The 18096-nt window shown below is 41.6% G+C and overlaps 1 protein-coding gene across 1 annotated transcript in view; it reads left to right on the top strand.

The window, feature by feature from the left end:
* atad5a (ATPase family AAA domain containing 5a) overlaps positions 1–18096 on the top strand; it is a 61814-nt gene that overhangs the window by 20988 nt on the left and 22730 nt on the right. The window contains exons 12-19 of the mRNA XM_041217408.1: positions 990–1086; positions 3552–3637; positions 4679–4818; positions 7897–8062; positions 9429–9605; positions 10079–10224; positions 12887–12980; positions 14192–14256. Of these exons, the coding sequence (XP_041073342.1) occupies positions 990–1086; positions 3552–3637; positions 4679–4818; positions 7897–8062; positions 9429–9605; positions 10079–10224; positions 12887–12980; positions 14192–14256 (971 nt within the window). The remainder of the gene's footprint in view (positions 1–989; positions 1087–3551; positions 3638–4678; positions 4819–7896; positions 8063–9428; positions 9606–10078; positions 10225–12886; positions 12981–14191; positions 14257–18096) is intronic.

Below are 18096 nucleotides of genomic sequence, written 5' to 3'. Positions count from 1 at the left end.
ATGTTTGCCACGTACATGGGAACAGGAGTGAGATTTTTCAGTCCCTTGAGCTCCCTATCCTTTGTATTTTTGTTCCCTAACAGTTATCAGTAAAACCCGTTGTCAGTTGGGCTCAGAAAGACTAAAATCTTTAAAGCTGAGTTCTGAAAATGTATATTAAATATACATTTAATATTTGCTTGATAATTCACAGTACTAATTCAAGATAAAGCTGTAATATTGTCCCAGTCAGTAATTTTCTTGAGCAGAGAACCTTTGCACATGTGCTTCAGCACCATGTGTGCAGTTACCCAATGAACCAGCCATGGGTATTGTATTACTTTATGAGAAAGATGGGAGGAGGCAGCCTTATCCATCTATGTTAAATTCCTTGACTGAAGAGGCAGAGAACTTATACCCAGTTTTTTATAATTCCTGTTCTTCAGTTGATTGCCACAAGATATAAGAAAGTGATGAGGTTGACTTGGCTTCCTAGTTTTCTTTCTATTCAGCAGCCCTTCCAACTGGAATCCAGGTGCAATCATAAGCTCATTGTGTATGAGAGAACCGCACGTAGGACATATTACATAATAGCAACAACTTGTATTTGCATAGTGCCTTTAACAAAGTAAAATGCCTCAATCCATTACACCGGAATGTAATCTGGCTTGGTGTCAATTTTTGCCTAAGATGGAGACATAAGGACAGGTGACCAAACACTTCGCCAAAGAGGTGGTTTTAAGGACCAATTAAAGGAAGGATAGAGAGGCGGAGAGGCTTACGGAGAGAATTTCCAAGCGTAGGGCCCAGACAACTGAAGGCTCAGTTGCCAGCTGTGGAGAAGCTGACCAATCTTTGTCCCTTCCGTTATGGTGCTGTTAATATCTCCATGCAATTCTAATCCCAGAAAAGGGGAAGAGGGCAGTCTTATCCCTCTATATCCTTCATTAAGTAGCTTTGGTGTTTTTTTTCTCCTTTATTTGAAATTCTAATTGAATTTTCATTTTCAGACCCAATCAGGGAAGATCTTCTATGGACAGAGAAATACCAGCCACAGCACTCCAATGAACTTGTCGGAAATCTCAGTGCTATCAGGAAATTACGCAGGTAATTTCCTTGCAAGTAACAGGTGTTTACTGGGCAGTCTGAAATTGGCTTCACTCATTTACCCTAAAATAGAAGATCCAAGGCCTTCCTCAGAAAATACTAACTACAATAGTCCATCAGATTGGTGTGATTCAGAAAGCTATTTGTGGGATAATTGGGTGTGGGGATAGAATTCTTTCAGTACCCTGTAACAGTGGTTCAGATTGAACTGCTTGACAGCATGAAAGTGTTAGATTCAGTATAGAGGACTGAAAATTAGTGCTGATCCTCAAGTATGTCCTATGCCGTACAGGAACACTGACCCAACCAGATTGGACTTCAAAAACCTTTTCTGGAAAGTCAATAGAATTAAACAATAATTGACAGTTGCATTATACATTCCCATTTCTCATATTTATATATGAAGATGTAATTGTTCACTTGACGCTGAAAATTCTTCTTTCTTCTCCCCCTTCCCACATATACTGCTCTGCACATTGCCTTCATCATAAAACCTTGAAGCAGCTTAGTAAATTGTCAAAACAAAACTTCAAGGTCAACACCCATACTCAACTTTCACCCACTACTGAATAACTGTAGTTATACATTGATTATGCCTCCTGGAAGTTGTCATAAAGTTTCACAAATATGTGCCACCTTTGAATCTTGGAGAGTGTCAAACTAAGGAGTGTTGAATTAGTCGTTTGGTAGTACAGAACTTGAGTGTTGCTGAACAAAGAGACATGCTATTAAAGCTTTTTATCTTGCACTCATTAGGACAGAGATGCAAAATAAACCAACAGTTAAGGGAACAACAATTTATTCCCCTTGAGAAGAAAGTGTAGATTGGTTGGCAAGTGGACTCTGGTAGAGGAGTTTGGGGTAATATTTTAGCATGAGTAGAGGATTGTTTACCGTATAATAACAGAGTGGGCATAAACACGGCTTTTTCGAGTTGTCAGGCAGTGAATAGTGGGCCACAGGGTTCAGTGCTGGAGCCTCAGCTATTTACAATCTATATTAATGACTTGGATGAAGAAACAGAGTAATGTATCAAAGTTTGCTGATGATACAAGCTAGGTGGGAACGTAAGCTGTGGGGAGGACACAGAGGCTGCAGAAATATAGACAGGTTAAGTGTGTGGGGGAAAAAGATGGCAGACAATAAAGTTATTCACTTTGGTTGTAAGAGTAGAAAAGAATATTTTTTAAAAGGTGTGAAACTTATAAGTGTTGATGTTCAAAGATTCTTGGGAGTGCTTGTACAAGGAATGCAGAAAGTTGGCATGCAGGTGCAGCAAGCAATTAGAAAGGCAAATGCCATGCTTTCCTTGATTGCAATGGGATTGGAGTACAAGAATGAAGAAATCTTGCTACAGTTCAACAGGATTTTAGGGAGACTGCATCTAGAGTACTCTGTGCAGTTCTGGTCTCCACATTTAAGAATCGATACACTTGCATTGGACACGATACAGAAAAGGTTCACTAAATTGGTACCTGGAATGAGGGGATTCTGCTATGATAAGAGGCTGAGTAAATTGGGCTTATATTCTCCCACAGTTCAAAAGAATGAGGGGTGATCTCAATGAACCCTACAAAATTCTGAAGGGGCTTGATAGGGTAGACGCTGAGAGATTGTTTCCGGTGGTCAGTGAGTCTAAAACACGGCACAGTCTCAGAATAAGGGGCCGATCATTTAGGACTGGGATGAGGAGAAATTACATCACTTCACTTGTGAATCTCTGGAATTCTCTATCCCAGAAGTTTGTGGATGCTCCATTGTTGAATACATTTAAGGCTGGGATAGACAGATTTTTGGTCACTCAGGGAATTGAGGGATATGGGGAGTGGGTGGGGAAATGGTGTTGAAGCCCAAAATCAGCCATGATTGTACTGAATGGCAGAGCAGGCTCGTTGGGCCCTATGGTCTACTTCTGTACCTATTTCTTGGGTTTGTGTTCAGTTAACAACAACTTGCATTTATATAGCCCCTTAAATGTAGCAAAATGGTCTAAGAAGCTTCACAAGAATGTTATCAGACAAAATTTGACACTAACCCACATAACAAGATAATAGGACAGGTTACCAAAGCTTTCAGGATTCTCTTAAAGGAGGAGGAGAGAGGTGGAAATATTTAAGAATGGAATTCCAGAGCTTTGGACTAGGCATCTGAAGACATGGCCACCATTGGTAGAGCAAAAAAAAATCGGTGATGCTCAAGGGGCCAGAATTGGACGATTAACTTACAACAAAAACCAGAGATTAAACATGAACTTCTCCAGTCTTCGATACTCATAATCATACCAGGAATGACATTTACAAACCAAACTATCAGATTGTTTAATTTAAAAATAATTTAAAAAGAGCCCTGTGAATTAGATGGGAAAACAAAGTGCGGTATTCATGGGGAGTGGGAGAGGTCTGAATCAAATATGCATGTCGTCCTATGCACTTAATGCATATTTTTGTGTTTTGGAAATAAAACAGTTGGTTAATGGAATGGAAGAAGAGGGCTGATCAGGAAGAAAAGAAAAAACAGAAAGAAAGAAAGACTGAAAAGGATAAGAAACTGGGTATGCAGCATTCTTAAACTTTGCTGTTCTGTGTGATGTTGTAGCTTGATTTCAGTGTGGTGTCTCAAAATGTTCAGGTGTGATTTCCACTCTGTGTGTCACAAGAGCTGGAGATGTGTGCTTCACTCAACAGAAACTGGTGTTTTCCCTGTCAGCTTTCAAATAAAAATATGATGGAATGCACTTGTGTGTTTTTAATGCTGTGATTCAGTGTAACAAAATAGTTTACCGACCAATATTTATCCCTCAACCAACATCCCTACATCAGATTAGTTGCTCATTATTACAATACTGTTTGTGGGAGCTTGTTGTGCGCAAATTGGCTGCTGTGTTTACCACATTGCAACAGTGACTACACTTAAAATACTTAACAAAAACAGAATTACCTGGAAAAACTCAGCAGGTCTGGCAGCATCGGCGGAGAAGAAAAGAGTTGACGTTTCGAGTCCTCATGACCCTTCGACAGAACTGGTTTAAAATACGTAATTGGCTTTAAAGCACTTTGGGGAATCCTGAAGTCCTGAAAGTCACTTTATAAATGCAAGTTACTTTTGAGTGTTTTCACAATTTCAGCAATTCATGGAAATAGAAATCTTGAGTTCATTCTTCATGGAGACCTCCAGTGAGCTCTGAAAAGGTTCATATTATTAAATTGATCAATATTTTTTATGAAGTAAATTTAAGTTCCTATTGTAAGCTATTTTAGGACTAGACTTGGACTTTAGTATGAAAGAATCATTGTTAATCTTGGTGTTTTACTGAATCTCTTTTATGCTTCTTTACCCTGTCAAATTCAGTGGTAGTTTCTCAGCCCCTGCTATTTCAAATGATAGCATTATAGATAAGATGAAATATGTTAACACACAGGGCTCTTTTAAATTAAAAAGATTTTGATTTTGTGCAAATCTAGCTTTAATTTAAGAGTTTAACGGTTGCAGCCAAAGTTGCTATTTTTTTGTTTTGGATGCTGGTCTTGTTTTGATATATCCAGTGTCTGTGCTTTTATCTCTAAGCTGTTTTGTTCTTCTTAACTATTCTCAGATATTTGGGACAATAGTGACTTTAACATGGAGAGCTCTGAGGATGAGGATTTTTTGTGCAATACCGTGCTAATTACTGGACCGCCTGGAGTTGGGAAAACGGCTGCAGTTTATGCTTGTGCTCAGGAGTTGGGTTTTAAGGTTTGTGCTCCTATTTTGGGTATATTACCCTTTTTTCCCCCAAACAGCTGAAGTTAAGACACTGGGAATTTGTTCAAGGATTTTCTCAGTCGACTCCCTTCACTTTAGTAGCACATCAGTGGAAATCCTGGATAGAGACAAAATTGGTGTTTGTCAAAGTCACAATAGACAATCAGGAGAACTCTCCCCCTGCCCCCACTCTTCCTGCGAAGGAATTTCCAATGCAAGTGGCTATAAGTACGTGCAGTTCATTTTGAAAGCTAATTTGTCATTGTCTTTTGAGATTCTGATGGAAGGAAATGCCTTTCATTGTTTAGGTCTAATGCATGTAGATGTTGTTTCCTGCTAATTTAAGGTGTGTACAGTATCATTTGTTTTTCTCCACTTTTCTTTCCTGAAGGCACTGACCCATACTGGGTTTGGTCTAATCCTACTCTCAGTTAACCTCTGCATAAGTTCACTTCTGTGGGAAGGAGGGCTTTACTGAATAACCATCAGGATTTGGGACAAAAACAGAATTACCTGGAAAAACTCAGCAGGTCTGGCAGCATCGGCGGAGAAGAAAAGAGTTGACGTTTTGAGTCCTCATGACACTTCAACAGAACTGAGAGTCATGAGGACTCGAAACGTCAACTCTTTTCTTCTCCGCCGATGCTGCCAGACCTGCTGAGTTTTTCCAGGTAATTCTGTTTTTGTTTTGGATTTCCAGCATCCGCAGGTTTTTGTTTTTATCAGGGTTTGGGACCCTGGCTGATTATCTGCTCCCCAGCCCAGGGGTATTTAGGATGTTTGTAGCTTCCCCCACCTGACCATTGGTTAACTTAAGGTATCTAGTGTCCCAAATCTGTACTATTTAACAAATGAGGGGTATTAGTGTTTTTTAAATTCTGCATTACCTTGTAATTCTGCACAGTAGACCAAAAAAACTGATTGACCAATCATGGGTATGGCAGAAAAATAAGCTTCCAATGATAAAACTTAATTTAGTCCAACCATAAAAATTGAAATCTTATTTTTAATAGGAAGTGTGCAGTTACACCTCCCTTAGTGTTCTTGCTGCCACCGTGTCTTGCTATTGAGTTACCTCTGGTTCCCTGCCCTTTGAAGTTGGTTACATTGATAATCTTTTAAATGAAAACCAAATCAACAAAATTGGGATAAATCAGGCACAGCCCCTAATTCAGGTCAGCTGTAAAACCAAGAACAAAGTTTAAAGGAAACTTACAAACTTTAAATCAAAATGTGATTAAAGGGGTCAACAAAACACCCCAGTTCCCGCGGTGCCCACCGAGCACGGAAGGCCTCGAGAGTGCCAGCAGACACCGCGTTGGTTACATTGATGGTGCATGAGTCACCAATGTGCCTTGTGTTATTTAATGTGTATTTAATGTTATGGCACAGTACATTGCATTCATGATGTCAGTTATGTTGTAGGAACCTCGACTGGTTGGTATGAAAAGGAATACCAAGTTAATATAGCACCATTCACACTTGAGCAGTTCCTATGTGCTCAACTATGTGGCTGTCAGCTATCTATCTTCAGAGCAAGATATGTTTATAACTTTGGCCTCTGTTATGGGCAGGAGGAGGGTTAAGTTAAACAGCTCTAATTTCTCCTCTCACCACGCCCGTAAACAGAAAGGTGTTCTAATTTGTTTCCCTCCTATAAGTAATGGCGTATTTCCCAACCCCTCAGTTTTGGTGCAGTCCAATTTTCTATTTATAACCCTACAGCAAACTCGAGATCGGATGAACCCAGTTAGTTTATCTGCACACACTCAAATTGTGAAAAAAGTGTGCTTGAATGCCTCCCCGCCCTCACATTTAGATAGTAAAGAGAGGGATAGAGAAAATAAAAGATTTATAGTACAGAGACCACAGAGAAAAGAAATACTGTTTCATGTGGGGTTCCAGAGTTGAGAGTTAAAGTCCAATGAGGTATTCCTCATGGAGGTCGTGGGCTGAAAACCGATTCGCTTTCCGGTGGTGTGGACTTCACAAGATCAGATGGACACGCAGAGATGAATCAGTCCTGTAGGCAATGGTACAGACTTCCAGCAGAAGTAGAGTAGATGGAGCCAGGCATCCAACCTGGGCCAGAGCTCCTTCGGTGTGGCTTACTAGTCAGATATTAAACAGCAGACTGCGCTTTTCACTTCAGCAAGGCAATATTACTTGTTCCACAAGCCAGAAGCCCATGTCACATGACTCCCACTTCACCACCATCTTTGGCGAAGGATTCGTATTCATCTTCTGGATTCCAGTGACTGTTAAATATCTCGGGGGGGGTCATTTGAGGCTCCTCAGAGATCATTGGCATGAGTTTTCCTAAAACTGCTAAGTGGCTTCTTTTGTTCAGGGGGTCACAGGCAGACACATTTTCAGCCATTTTAAAGGTCTTTGTTTTTTAAAATATTAGAAACGGGGGGGGGGCGGGCAGGAGCCTGTGCAAACCCAATCAGGTCTGCACCGCCATTTTATGCGGGTGAGCCAATTAAGGCCCGACCAGCCTGACGCTCGCCCAGAAGCGCTGAGCGCTCCCTGTGTGGGCGGGGGGTGTATTCCCTGAGTCTGGGCCACATACTTACGCGCGAGCCCAGAAATCTCCCTGAGGCACCTCTTTTAAACATCTGAATAAAGTAATTAAAAACTTTTAAAACATGTCTCTCCATGTGACAGTGTCAGATGAGCTGGGACATGTCAGTGAACTTTTAAAATAATTTTTATTGAACTTTTAAACACTTCATGAAACCTCATCCCGCCCGTGGATGAGGTTCCATGAAAAATGCGACGGCCGCCAGCGCTCCATGCCTGCCCGCCAGCCTTAAGGTTGGATGGGCAGCTCATTTAATTATATCAATTAGTTTTTAATAGGCCTTTTACAGCTCGGCAGGTGTGCAGCTGACTCGACTGCGCGCCGGCCGAACCGAAAATCTAAATGACTCGCGGTGACGTCGGGACACACGCCCCCGCATTGCCGACTGGAAAGTTCTTTCCTTGATGTTTTGTTGTAGGACGTTGGAATAAGCTGCAAGACTGGGTGTTGAATGTCACTTACATGAGTGTTTATGCTTTTAGGTATTTGAAGTAAATGCTTCCTCACAGCGAAGTGGCAGACAGATCCTCTCTCAACTAAAAGAAGCCACTCAATCTCACCAAGTTGATAAACAGGGAGCGAATGCCCTCAAGCCTGCCTTCTTCAACAGCAACAAGCTTTTGCCTTCTCAAACAGCCAAATCTCCGAGTAAGTACAAAGTCTTAGTGCCCCGCCACCAAATTCCCTATTTTGTACAATTTGTTTTAGTTTTACATAGCAAGTTATGATGATCTGGAATGCAATGGGCTCCTTGGGCAGATTCATTGGTAACTTCTAAAAGGGAATTGGATAAATACTTTAAGGGGAAAAATATTACAGGGCTCTGGGAAAAGAGCAAGGGAGTGGGACTAATTAGATAAGTCTTTTAAAGAACCTGCAATGGGCTGAATGGCCTCCTTTTCTACTGCATAATTCTGTAGCTCTGCAACTAAAATGACATCACCAATGAACACTTTCCTCAGGTCAGTTTACTTAAGCTGTTGGCTTGCAAGCAATTTTAAGGCTCTTTTACTTTGAAGTAATCATTAAATTATTCAGCTCATCATGCCTGTGCCATTGACCCCTCGCTTTATAGATCCTGTGTAGTTGCCTGCACCGTTAAATATGACCTAACCAGGCCAAGTTCAGTCAGATGTATTGGAGTCTGAGAATTTCCTGAGTTCACAACCGCATATCATAACATGGTTGAAATGAGAAACCATTCTGTAGGTGTGCAAATTATGGCCAGGATTTTCCCGTCGGCGATTTGGGGGCGGGGCCCACTCGCCGATGGGAACATGACGCCGGATGATGTCGGGAGGAACTCCCAACGTCATCCTGGTCCCTTTTAAATTTTCAGGAAGGCAGGCGGAATGCGAAATCAGCTGTCCACCCGCCAACCTGTCAATAGCCAATTGAGGCCATTGACAGGCTAATTAAGATAATTAAAGACCCGCCTATCCAACCTTAAGGCTGGCGGGCAGGCCAGGAATCCCAGCGGGCTTCTGATAAAACATGAGACCTCATCCACTGGTGGAATGAGGTTTCGTGTCCGTTTTTAAAAAGTCTAATAAAGTTTATGCCCTTTTTATTAACATGTTGCATCTCGTGTGACATTGTCACATGAGGGGGGGGCATGTTAATAATTGTAATCTTTTTCTATTTTTGGTGTTTTTTTTTTTAACCTGTCAGTGATCTCCCTAAGACAGCACTTGGTCTCAGGGAGCAGTGCACTCTTTCATGTGCATGCGCGAAAGAGCGCACTTTGACAGCTGGGGAATCCCTCCTCCACCCCCTGCTATGCGCTTCCTGCCGGGGATGCCGCTGGACGGGCCTTAATTGGCTCTCCCACTCAAAATGGCGGCGGGCCCCGTTTCGGTGGCGGGGGTCAGCTGTCCACCCATCGCCAAGCCATTGGGGCCTGCTCGCCATCCGAAGGCAAAGTTCTGCCCTATAGCTCCGTTGGGCCCATTTACGGGAGCAAGCTGAATTGTTTCTTTTGGCTATTAAAATGACTTTACCCTTGTTTCCACAGAGAAAACAAACTCTCCGAGAAAAGTGGTCTTGTCGCCCAGGAAGGCACCCCAGTCCCCGAAGGGAAGGGGCTCAAAGAAGAACCTAACGCCCATGTCTTTAGCCAATTTCTTCAGAGGCCCGTCGAAACCTAACAGAAGTGAAGAAACAGAAAAACTTGAAGAAAAGGAGACGAATGGTACGTGCCTTCTTGACTCTGCCAGCACTCATCAAGTAATGCAGCGTGACTCCGCGCAGCATGGCCTCAATTGGAATTTTGTTGTGTTTGGAAATCACAGGTGGTGTCGCTCTGTGACACAGGATTTCAAAGTCCCACCCTAGAAATATTTCCCAATTTCCTGTGGGGGAAGCTGCCTGACCCTCTATGTGGGAGATCGTGATTGCAAATACTCCTGTAAAGTGCATTTGAATCTCTTACTACTTTAAAGGTGTTACATAAATGGAAGTTGTTGCTTTTGTAAACAGGGCAACTTTTTTTTTAAACAGGAAAACCAGTTTTCACACAGAGTGTTGTTGCTTAAGCTACTGAATGTCTAACATTATTTTTTTGAGAGTTGCGCATAAAAGAAATCTGGCCAGACTTCAAACTATACTTGGTGATGAAGCTGAGAATTAGTGGAAAGTTGCTGAAGATTTTCCTGCTCTCTTTAGACAAACCACGGAAGAATTATAAGGCCCAGAAAAGCAGCCCCCAGGTTACAGATGTAACTAGGGTTCCCTCCATGTCTGGGAGCAAAGACACAGGCTCTGAAGAATCCAGCAGAAAAAGTGCCACGTCACTCATCCTGTTTGAGGAGGTATGTTTGCAAATATTCACTACAGTCAAGCCCACCTGAATGCATAACTGGTAAAAGAATAAAAAGATAAAACCTCCATGCACGGCATCTCTTCTATCTTTTCCAACGATAGATCTCCCTGTCAGATGAGTAAAGCATTTCAATAAATTGCAGAAGTTTGGAGTTATTGGTTTAAATGTAATACTGCTTTGTTAAAACTGATGTCTTCAATGTGTTCAGCTGTCTAGGCCCTAAGCTCAGGAATTCCTTCCCGAAACCTCTTTGTTCCTCTACCTCTCTTTCCTCCCTTAAGACGCTTATTAAAACCTACTTTTGTGACCAAACATTTAACTACTTGCCTTAATATTTCCTTTTGTGGCTCTGTCACATTATTCTTCATAATGCTGCTATGAAGTGCCTCAAGATGCTTTACTATGTTAAAGATACTTTATAAATGAAAATTGTTAGTTTTGAGTGTTTTTTTGCCTAGGTGTGATAGTAACGGATCAGTGATGCTTCAATGTCTTTCACCTCATGAGCTGTAGCGACTCAGCATTTTTGGTAATCAGTGTGCTCTTCATTAGATGTGAATAAGGCCTCTTCAGGTGCTAATGTTTGAGTTTTGTGATGGACATAATGTATCCATGTTTTAGCAGCGCACAAACTCCTATGAATAATAGAATCGTTGAGGAAGGTTCTTTCTCTTGCAAGTAATTGCAATGCTGAACGGCCCAAGGTTTCCCAGAGTGCAGATCACAAAGCTGTTAGGTTAACGGCTGTTTTTTAATGAGCTGTTGTGCGCCACTGTATTTTGTATATTGTAACCAGATGAACACACACAAACGTTCAGTCATCCCAGTCCGGTTTACATTCCATTACTAGTTTTTACCCAACTTGATACAACAAGTAAAATGACTAAAAGAACAGTTACGGTAATTAAAATTACCTGGCAAAATCATTGCAGGTACAATACCTAAAATACGGCAGTCTGAAAACTGGAATTGTCCAGAAATAGACATTTTTGTAGCAGAGAACTTTATTGTCTGAGCCATTGCACACTGGTTTTTGTCTGCTTGAAAAATGCTTGCCAGTCTTGAACCGGAGCTGCCATGCTAAAAGGCTGCTAATTGACATGCTGTCGTACATTAGGTTATCTTGAGAGTACCTTCGACCATGACTGTCCACAAAGAAGAAAATACATCGAATTGAGTAAAGCAATTTCAGTAACCGGACATTTTTGAAATGGCATGCTGGTCAGACATTGCACAGATGACTGGATTCTGGGAACCCCATTCTGGATTGGTTCTAGCTTGGACCATGAGGAGCTTATCATCGCTCACTATATATCTGATTCCGATTAGCAACATGCTCTCAAAATGTAAAAAGCCAGACATTATCAAGCTGCTAACTGAAGATTGATATTGCATGAGAACTGGATGTAAACTTGACATATGGAACTCTCTCTGACTGAACCTATTGCATTATAACAAAACGTGTCAACTCCGAGCAACACGCCAGGTGGAACGTTCAAAATCTTGGAAAATCCAAAATCCCACATGGCCTCATACCCGAGGGTGCTGGATTTTGGACATCATACATGTATTCTTTTGACAGTTTTCCTTTGCATACGTAGGAAATGAAATTACACTCGATAAAACTAGACGTGCTAAAGATCTGCAGTGGAGATGTCCCAACTTCAGCAGTGGTCACGCAGGTGTCCAAGTTTGGGCAATTCCGGGCTCTTAAGTCTAGAAGATTAAGGGATGATCTAATTCTAGTGTTTAATAGGTTGAATAAAGAGAAACTATTTCCTCTGCTGGGAGTCCAGAACAAGAGGGCATAATGTTAAAATTAGAGCTAAGCCATTCAAGGATGTTGTGGGAAGCACCTCTTCACACAAAGGATAGTGGAAATCTGGAACTCCTTTCTTCTTTTTCCCAAAAATGCTGAGGCTGGAGATCAGCTGAAAATTTCAAAACCAAGATTGATGGGTTTTGTTAGACAAAGGTATGAAGGATTACAGGACCAAAGCGAGTTGATGATGATATAGAACAGCCATGATCTAATTGACAAGCTTGAGAGGCTAAATAGCCTCCTCCTGTTCCAGTGAAGGCCTTTCCCTTCACACGTTGGTTTGTCCGGATTGAATTTTGAGTTTCAGAGAGGCTGTTCTTAACACTTGTTGTATTACTGCATACATCCTAAATCAAAACTCCATGACCTGTTGGTATCCGCTGCTCGAGATCCATGTGAGTTCATGAGGACGTCGATTTAGACTTTACATGTGGCCTGTGAGTTTACTTTCAGTGTGCCTAAGTGGATGCAAAGAAGGAAAGCTTGCATGGTCCTGGTTTAAATGAAACCAGGCACTAGGTGAATTGCTCATTCGAAGAGCTGGTGCAGACATGATAGGCCAAATGGCCGCCTTCTACACTGTAACAATTCTGTGTGCATTTATGCATAAGCATGTACTTGTACACTTAAACACACACGTTTCTGTGTATATGCAATCTCCCTATCAATTTCAACCTACTATACAATACAGGACCTCAGAATGAACCTGGTCATTTCTAAGGATGAGATGCTGCATCGTAGTTTCTACCCACTGCACAACTCACCATGCTCTCTACTGCTTGTTGCTTTCAGTAATGCTCATGCTGCTCTTCCTGTTTTTTTCTAACAGGTAGATGTAATATTTGATGATGATGCTGGATTTCTAAATGCAGTTAAGACCTTCATGGCAACTGCGAAGCGGCCAGTTATACTCACCACCACTGGTAAGTATCTGTGATGCGTTCTATTTAAAGCTTAGATCGCACGGCTTCATTTCCTTGTGCTTAGCGATAGCAACAGTTGGGGAATTTCCATGTCTTTCTGCCTGCAAAAATTAGTTGTTTTGTATTCTATCCATCTCTTCACACACACACACACACACACACACACACACACACACACACACACACACACACACCAGTTATTTGCATGCGGTTACTAAAAACTTAAAGGTTATTCCTTTATTTCTCCCCCTGAGGAATTGAGGATCTTTGAGCGTTGAAACTCATATCTTTTTACAGTAGATCAAAATGTTGAGGCATATGGGACCCTTGACTTTATCAGTTGAGGCATGGAGTATAAAAGCAAGAAAGTTGATGCTAGACCTTTATAAATCTTTGATTAGGCCCGGCTGGAATATTGTGGCCAATTCTGGGCACCACAATAAAAGGATGTCACGGTCTTGGAGAAGAGCTTTAGGAGCAAAGTAACCAGAATGAGGGGCTTCAGCCCAGTGGGGAGATTGGAGAAGCTGAGAGCATTCTCCTTTACTACAGAGAAGGTTTAGGGGAGATTTGATAGATGTGTTCCAAATCATAAGGAGCTGTAGTAGAGTAGATGGGAACATGGACATCAACCCTGAAGAAAAGATTGAGTACTGAAGTGGGGTTGTATCACATCATCTTTTGGATGACGTTTTAAACTGAGATCCTGTCACTGTTCAGGTTAAAAATCCTGTATTACAATGTGAATAATATGGAATTAGATTGAGATGAGGACAGAGGGAATTATAATCTAAGTTAGTACAGAGGCAGGGTTAGCACTAATACGGAACCCTGATCAATACAATGTTGAGCGGTCAGAGTGAGAGAAACCATCACACATTTAGTAAATGCTTCCCAACTTGAGATGGGGAGTCTGAGTGGAAACTTGTGGGCACGTGTCTCTGTTCGACCAAACTACAATCTAGTAGTTGCCCTAAAATGGGTTGTTCTACTTTTTAAAATAATGGTCTTGATGCGTCTCCCAATTGTAACATTGTGCCATCTGTGCCTGGTCTGTCTGCTGTCATGTGCCACCTGCAGCCAGTCAGCAACATGGGGAAGTTCCATTGGCAGCTGGTTGGTGCTTTGTCATGTGTGTGCACCTCTGTTGAAATATTGTACTTTTAAAAATTGGATGGTTATCAGCCCTTGTGTTTGTTATTGATCCTTAGATCCCAACTTCAGTTTAATGTTTGAGTGCTGCTTCGAAGAAATCTGCTTTAAAGTGCCATCGTCAGTAAGTTTCTTCAGTTTTTTTGTTTGTTGTAGTTTGTAATGAAACATCTTAAGTTCTCAAATGTCTCTAGCCAATAAACTAACACAGAACAAAGTAGCTCCTCAAGTTATTATCTCATTGCGTTTGTAGGACCTTGCTTTGCACAATTTGACAGCCATATTGCTATTACAACAGTAATTACACTTCAAAAAGTAGCTCATAGGCTGTAAAATGCTTTGGGACTTCCTCAGTTCATGAAAGTGCTATGCAAATGCTCATGGCACAAAACATGGAAGTATTGTGAACTGAGGGGGATAGTGATGAACTTAAAGGGGACATAGGCAGGCTGGCTGAATGGGCTGACATGTGACCAATGAAATTTAATATCAAAATGTGAAGTGATACATTTTTGTAGGGTAGGAAGAACTAGGAGAAGCAATGTAAAATAAACTGCAATTCTAAAGTGGGTGCCGGAACAGAGAGACCTGGGAGTATATGTACACAAAGCATTGACGGTGGCAGGGCAGGTTAAGCAAGTGGCTAAAAGGACATACAGGATCTAGGGCTTTATAAAAAGAGCAATGGAATACAAGAGCAAGGAAGTTATGATGAACAGTTATGAAATACTGGTTTGGCATCAACAGGGGAATTGGGTCCAATTCTGGGCACCACATTTTACGAAGGATGTGAAGACTTAAAGAGAGGGTGTAGGAAAGGTTTATGAGGCTGATTCCAGGGATGAGGGACTTGAATTACAAGGATAAATTGGGGAAGCTGGGATTGTTCTCTTCAGAGAAGAGAAGGTTAAGAGGAGATTTAATTGAGCTGTTCAAAATCATTAAGGGTCTAGATATTCAGTAGGGCCAGCGGGTGCGCACTGGAGTTGGCTGTGAGCCCACCGAACTGTCGAAGGCCTATTAAGGCCATTTAAATATCAATTAAAATGCTTAACTGAGCTGCCCATCCAACCTTAAGGTTGGTGGGTAGGCAAAGAGCCCAAGCGGCCTTCACATTTATCATGAAACCTCATCCATGGGCAGGTTGAGGTTTAATGAAGGTTTTTAAAGTATAATAAAATTTTTCAATAAAATTCATTGAAATGTCCCAGCTCATATGACACTGTCACATGGGGGGACGTCTTAATTTTTTTCTGCCTTTATTAAAATTTAAAAAAATCAAACTAATCTCCCTGAGGCAGCTCTTTGCCTCAGGGAGGTTTCTGCGTTCCTCACAGGCCCCGACTCAGCCTACTCCCCCCGCCCGCACAGGGAGCGCTCAGCGCTTCCAGGTGCGCATCACGCTGGGCCGGCCTTAATTGGCCTGCCCACGTGAATTGGGGGCGCGCAGCCGATTGTGGGCGGCGATTGGCTGCACGCCTGCCCGCTCCTGTCCAACCCCCCTGACGGGGAGAAAACTCTCCCCTAGATGTGGTCTCACCAATGCCCTGTACAGTTGTAGAAAGACTTCCCAACTTTATATTCCATCCCCCTTGCTATAAAAGCCAACATTCTATTTGCCTTCCTAATTACTTGCTGTTCCTGAATACTACCTTTTTTGTGATTCACGTATGAGGGCACCCAGATCCCGCTGTACCACAGCGTTCTGTAACCCTCTCCGTTTTTCTATTCTTCCTACTGAAGTGAATATCCTCCTGTTTTCCTGCATTATACTCCATCTGCTAATTTTTTACCTACTTACTTAACCTACCTACATTCCTTTGTGGACCCTGTGTCCTCCTTGCTTTCCCACCTTTCTTTGTATCATCAACAAATTTAATTACAATATGCTCAATCCTTTCATTCAAGTTTTATTATAAATTGTAGATAGTTGAGGGCCCAGCATGGGTCCCTGTGGCGCACCACTAGTTATAGTTTGTCAAACTGAAAATTGATCCATTTATCCTGACTCTTTTCTGTTGACTAGTTTTGTTAGCTAACCAATCCTCTACCCCCAACACTGTGCACTCTTACCTTCTTATGGTAGCACCTTATCTAATGCCTTTTGGTAATCCAAATACACTATATCGTTGGTTGTCCTTTATCCACACTCATCCTCAAAGTACTTTAATAAATTTGTCAAACACGATTTCCCTTTCATACAATCAAGTAGACTCAACATGGTTTTTATTATGATTTTCTAAATGTCCTGCTACTACTTCCTTAATAGTGGATTTCAGCTTTCCCCTATGGCAGATGTTAGGCTAACTGGCCTATAGTTTCCTACTTTCTGTCTCCCTCCTGGTGGATGCAGATTCAACTGTGGCTTTCAAAAGGGAATTGGATAATTACCTGGAGATAAAAGGTTTGCAGGGTTACAGGGAAAAGGCGGGAGATTGGGACTTGCTGAATTGCTCTTACAGAGAGAGCCAGCATGAACTCGACAGGCCAAATGGCAGCCTTCTGTGATATATCAACTTTATGATTCTATGTTCTTGTTACTTATTTCTGAGTATTACAGAATTCTCATCTCCTGCTTTCCCACATTTCCTGCAGGCATTGACTGACTGGTGCTGAGGTATAGTCTTATGGGCACACTTAGCTCTTGAGTCCTTCACCTGAGTGTCAGAAAATTCTCAGTTCAAAAAGCGGGACCCATGAAATATATTTGAAAGCTTACACACAAGCTGCAATTTAAAATATAGATAACCAGTTTATATCCATGCTGCAGAGGAGTCTCAAGCTCTCTCCATGCGTTTACAACTATTTTGGTCATAATATCTGACACTATAAACTGTGACAGAAATAAATCAATTTGTGGCTTCCCTATATTCTCCTCACTCATCCCATTGTTGGTTTGAAGAAGTTAAACTTCATTCTCTCCATTGCACCACATGCAGTAAGAAATCCTGTGATAGAATGACAAGATATCTATCAGGTGACTTACAGGATTTAACTGATTTGTGTAACCTGTTTACAAAACTGCTTCAAAGCTCAGGCAGGAATTATTCAGCATACTGTTGCAGATGATACTATTAAACATAGAATGGGAGTCATGTGAAAGATGCACTGCCTTATTTTCAGAATAGTCATCTGGAAAGGGCATCCCTGGTGGTTTCAAATATGGGTACAATATATGTTTTCCCAGAGTCTCCTCAAGCATTGCATTAACTATAGATAGCGAATAACCAGCAAACCCACCTCTGGCACCTCTACTTTGGCTTTGTGAGTAGCACAAGGAAGTGACTTTTGCCTTTTAAAATCTTCTTGTAAGTCGAATATCAGTTACTGGTATCCACTCCCTGCCTATCATTTACCATCCTGATTACATAGATAAAAGTGAAATACTGCAGATGCTGGAAATCTGAAATAAAAACATAAAGTGCTGGAAAAACTCAGCAGGCCTAACAGCATCTGTGGAGAGAAAGACAACAGAGTTAACGTTTTGAGTCTTTATGACTTTTCTTCAGAGCTCTGAAGAAGCCATAAGGACTCGAAACGTTAACTTTTTTTTCTCTCCACAGATGCTGTTAGACCTGCTGAGTTTTTCCAGCATTTTCTGTTTTTGATCCCTATCACAAACTAGAGTTAATCCAGAACAAAGCATGTGTGGGACACTAAGATAAAAGCAAAATGTGTGGGATACTGCCTAGCTTCATTTATTGTTTACATTCCGTAATTGCTGTTTGGTGATTAAAGTTACACCATATTTCGTTTATGATGTATTTGTCTTCATTCACATGCTGGGATATTCATTCATTGGCATTGACCCCTGAAATTGGGGAATTCTTGATTAGTTTTCAGTGTAAGCCTGGTGGGGAAGTGGAGCGCAGTCCCCTCCATTATGACATATAATGGGGGATCCAGAACATAACCAGATGCTGCTAACTGCCCAGTTAAGGCTGTTGTTTTCACCAACCATCCA

The sequence above is a fragment of the Carcharodon carcharias genome, chromosome 22, assembly GCF_017639515.1.
Source record: "Carcharodon carcharias isolate sCarCar2 chromosome 22, sCarCar2.pri, whole genome shotgun sequence".
NCBI classification, from domain to species: Eukaryota; Metazoa; Chordata; class Chondrichthyes; order Lamniformes; family Lamnidae; genus Carcharodon; species Carcharodon carcharias.
The sequence above is the reverse complement of the archived record's forward strand: the minus strand, read 5'-3'. Positions and strand labels throughout refer to the sequence as shown.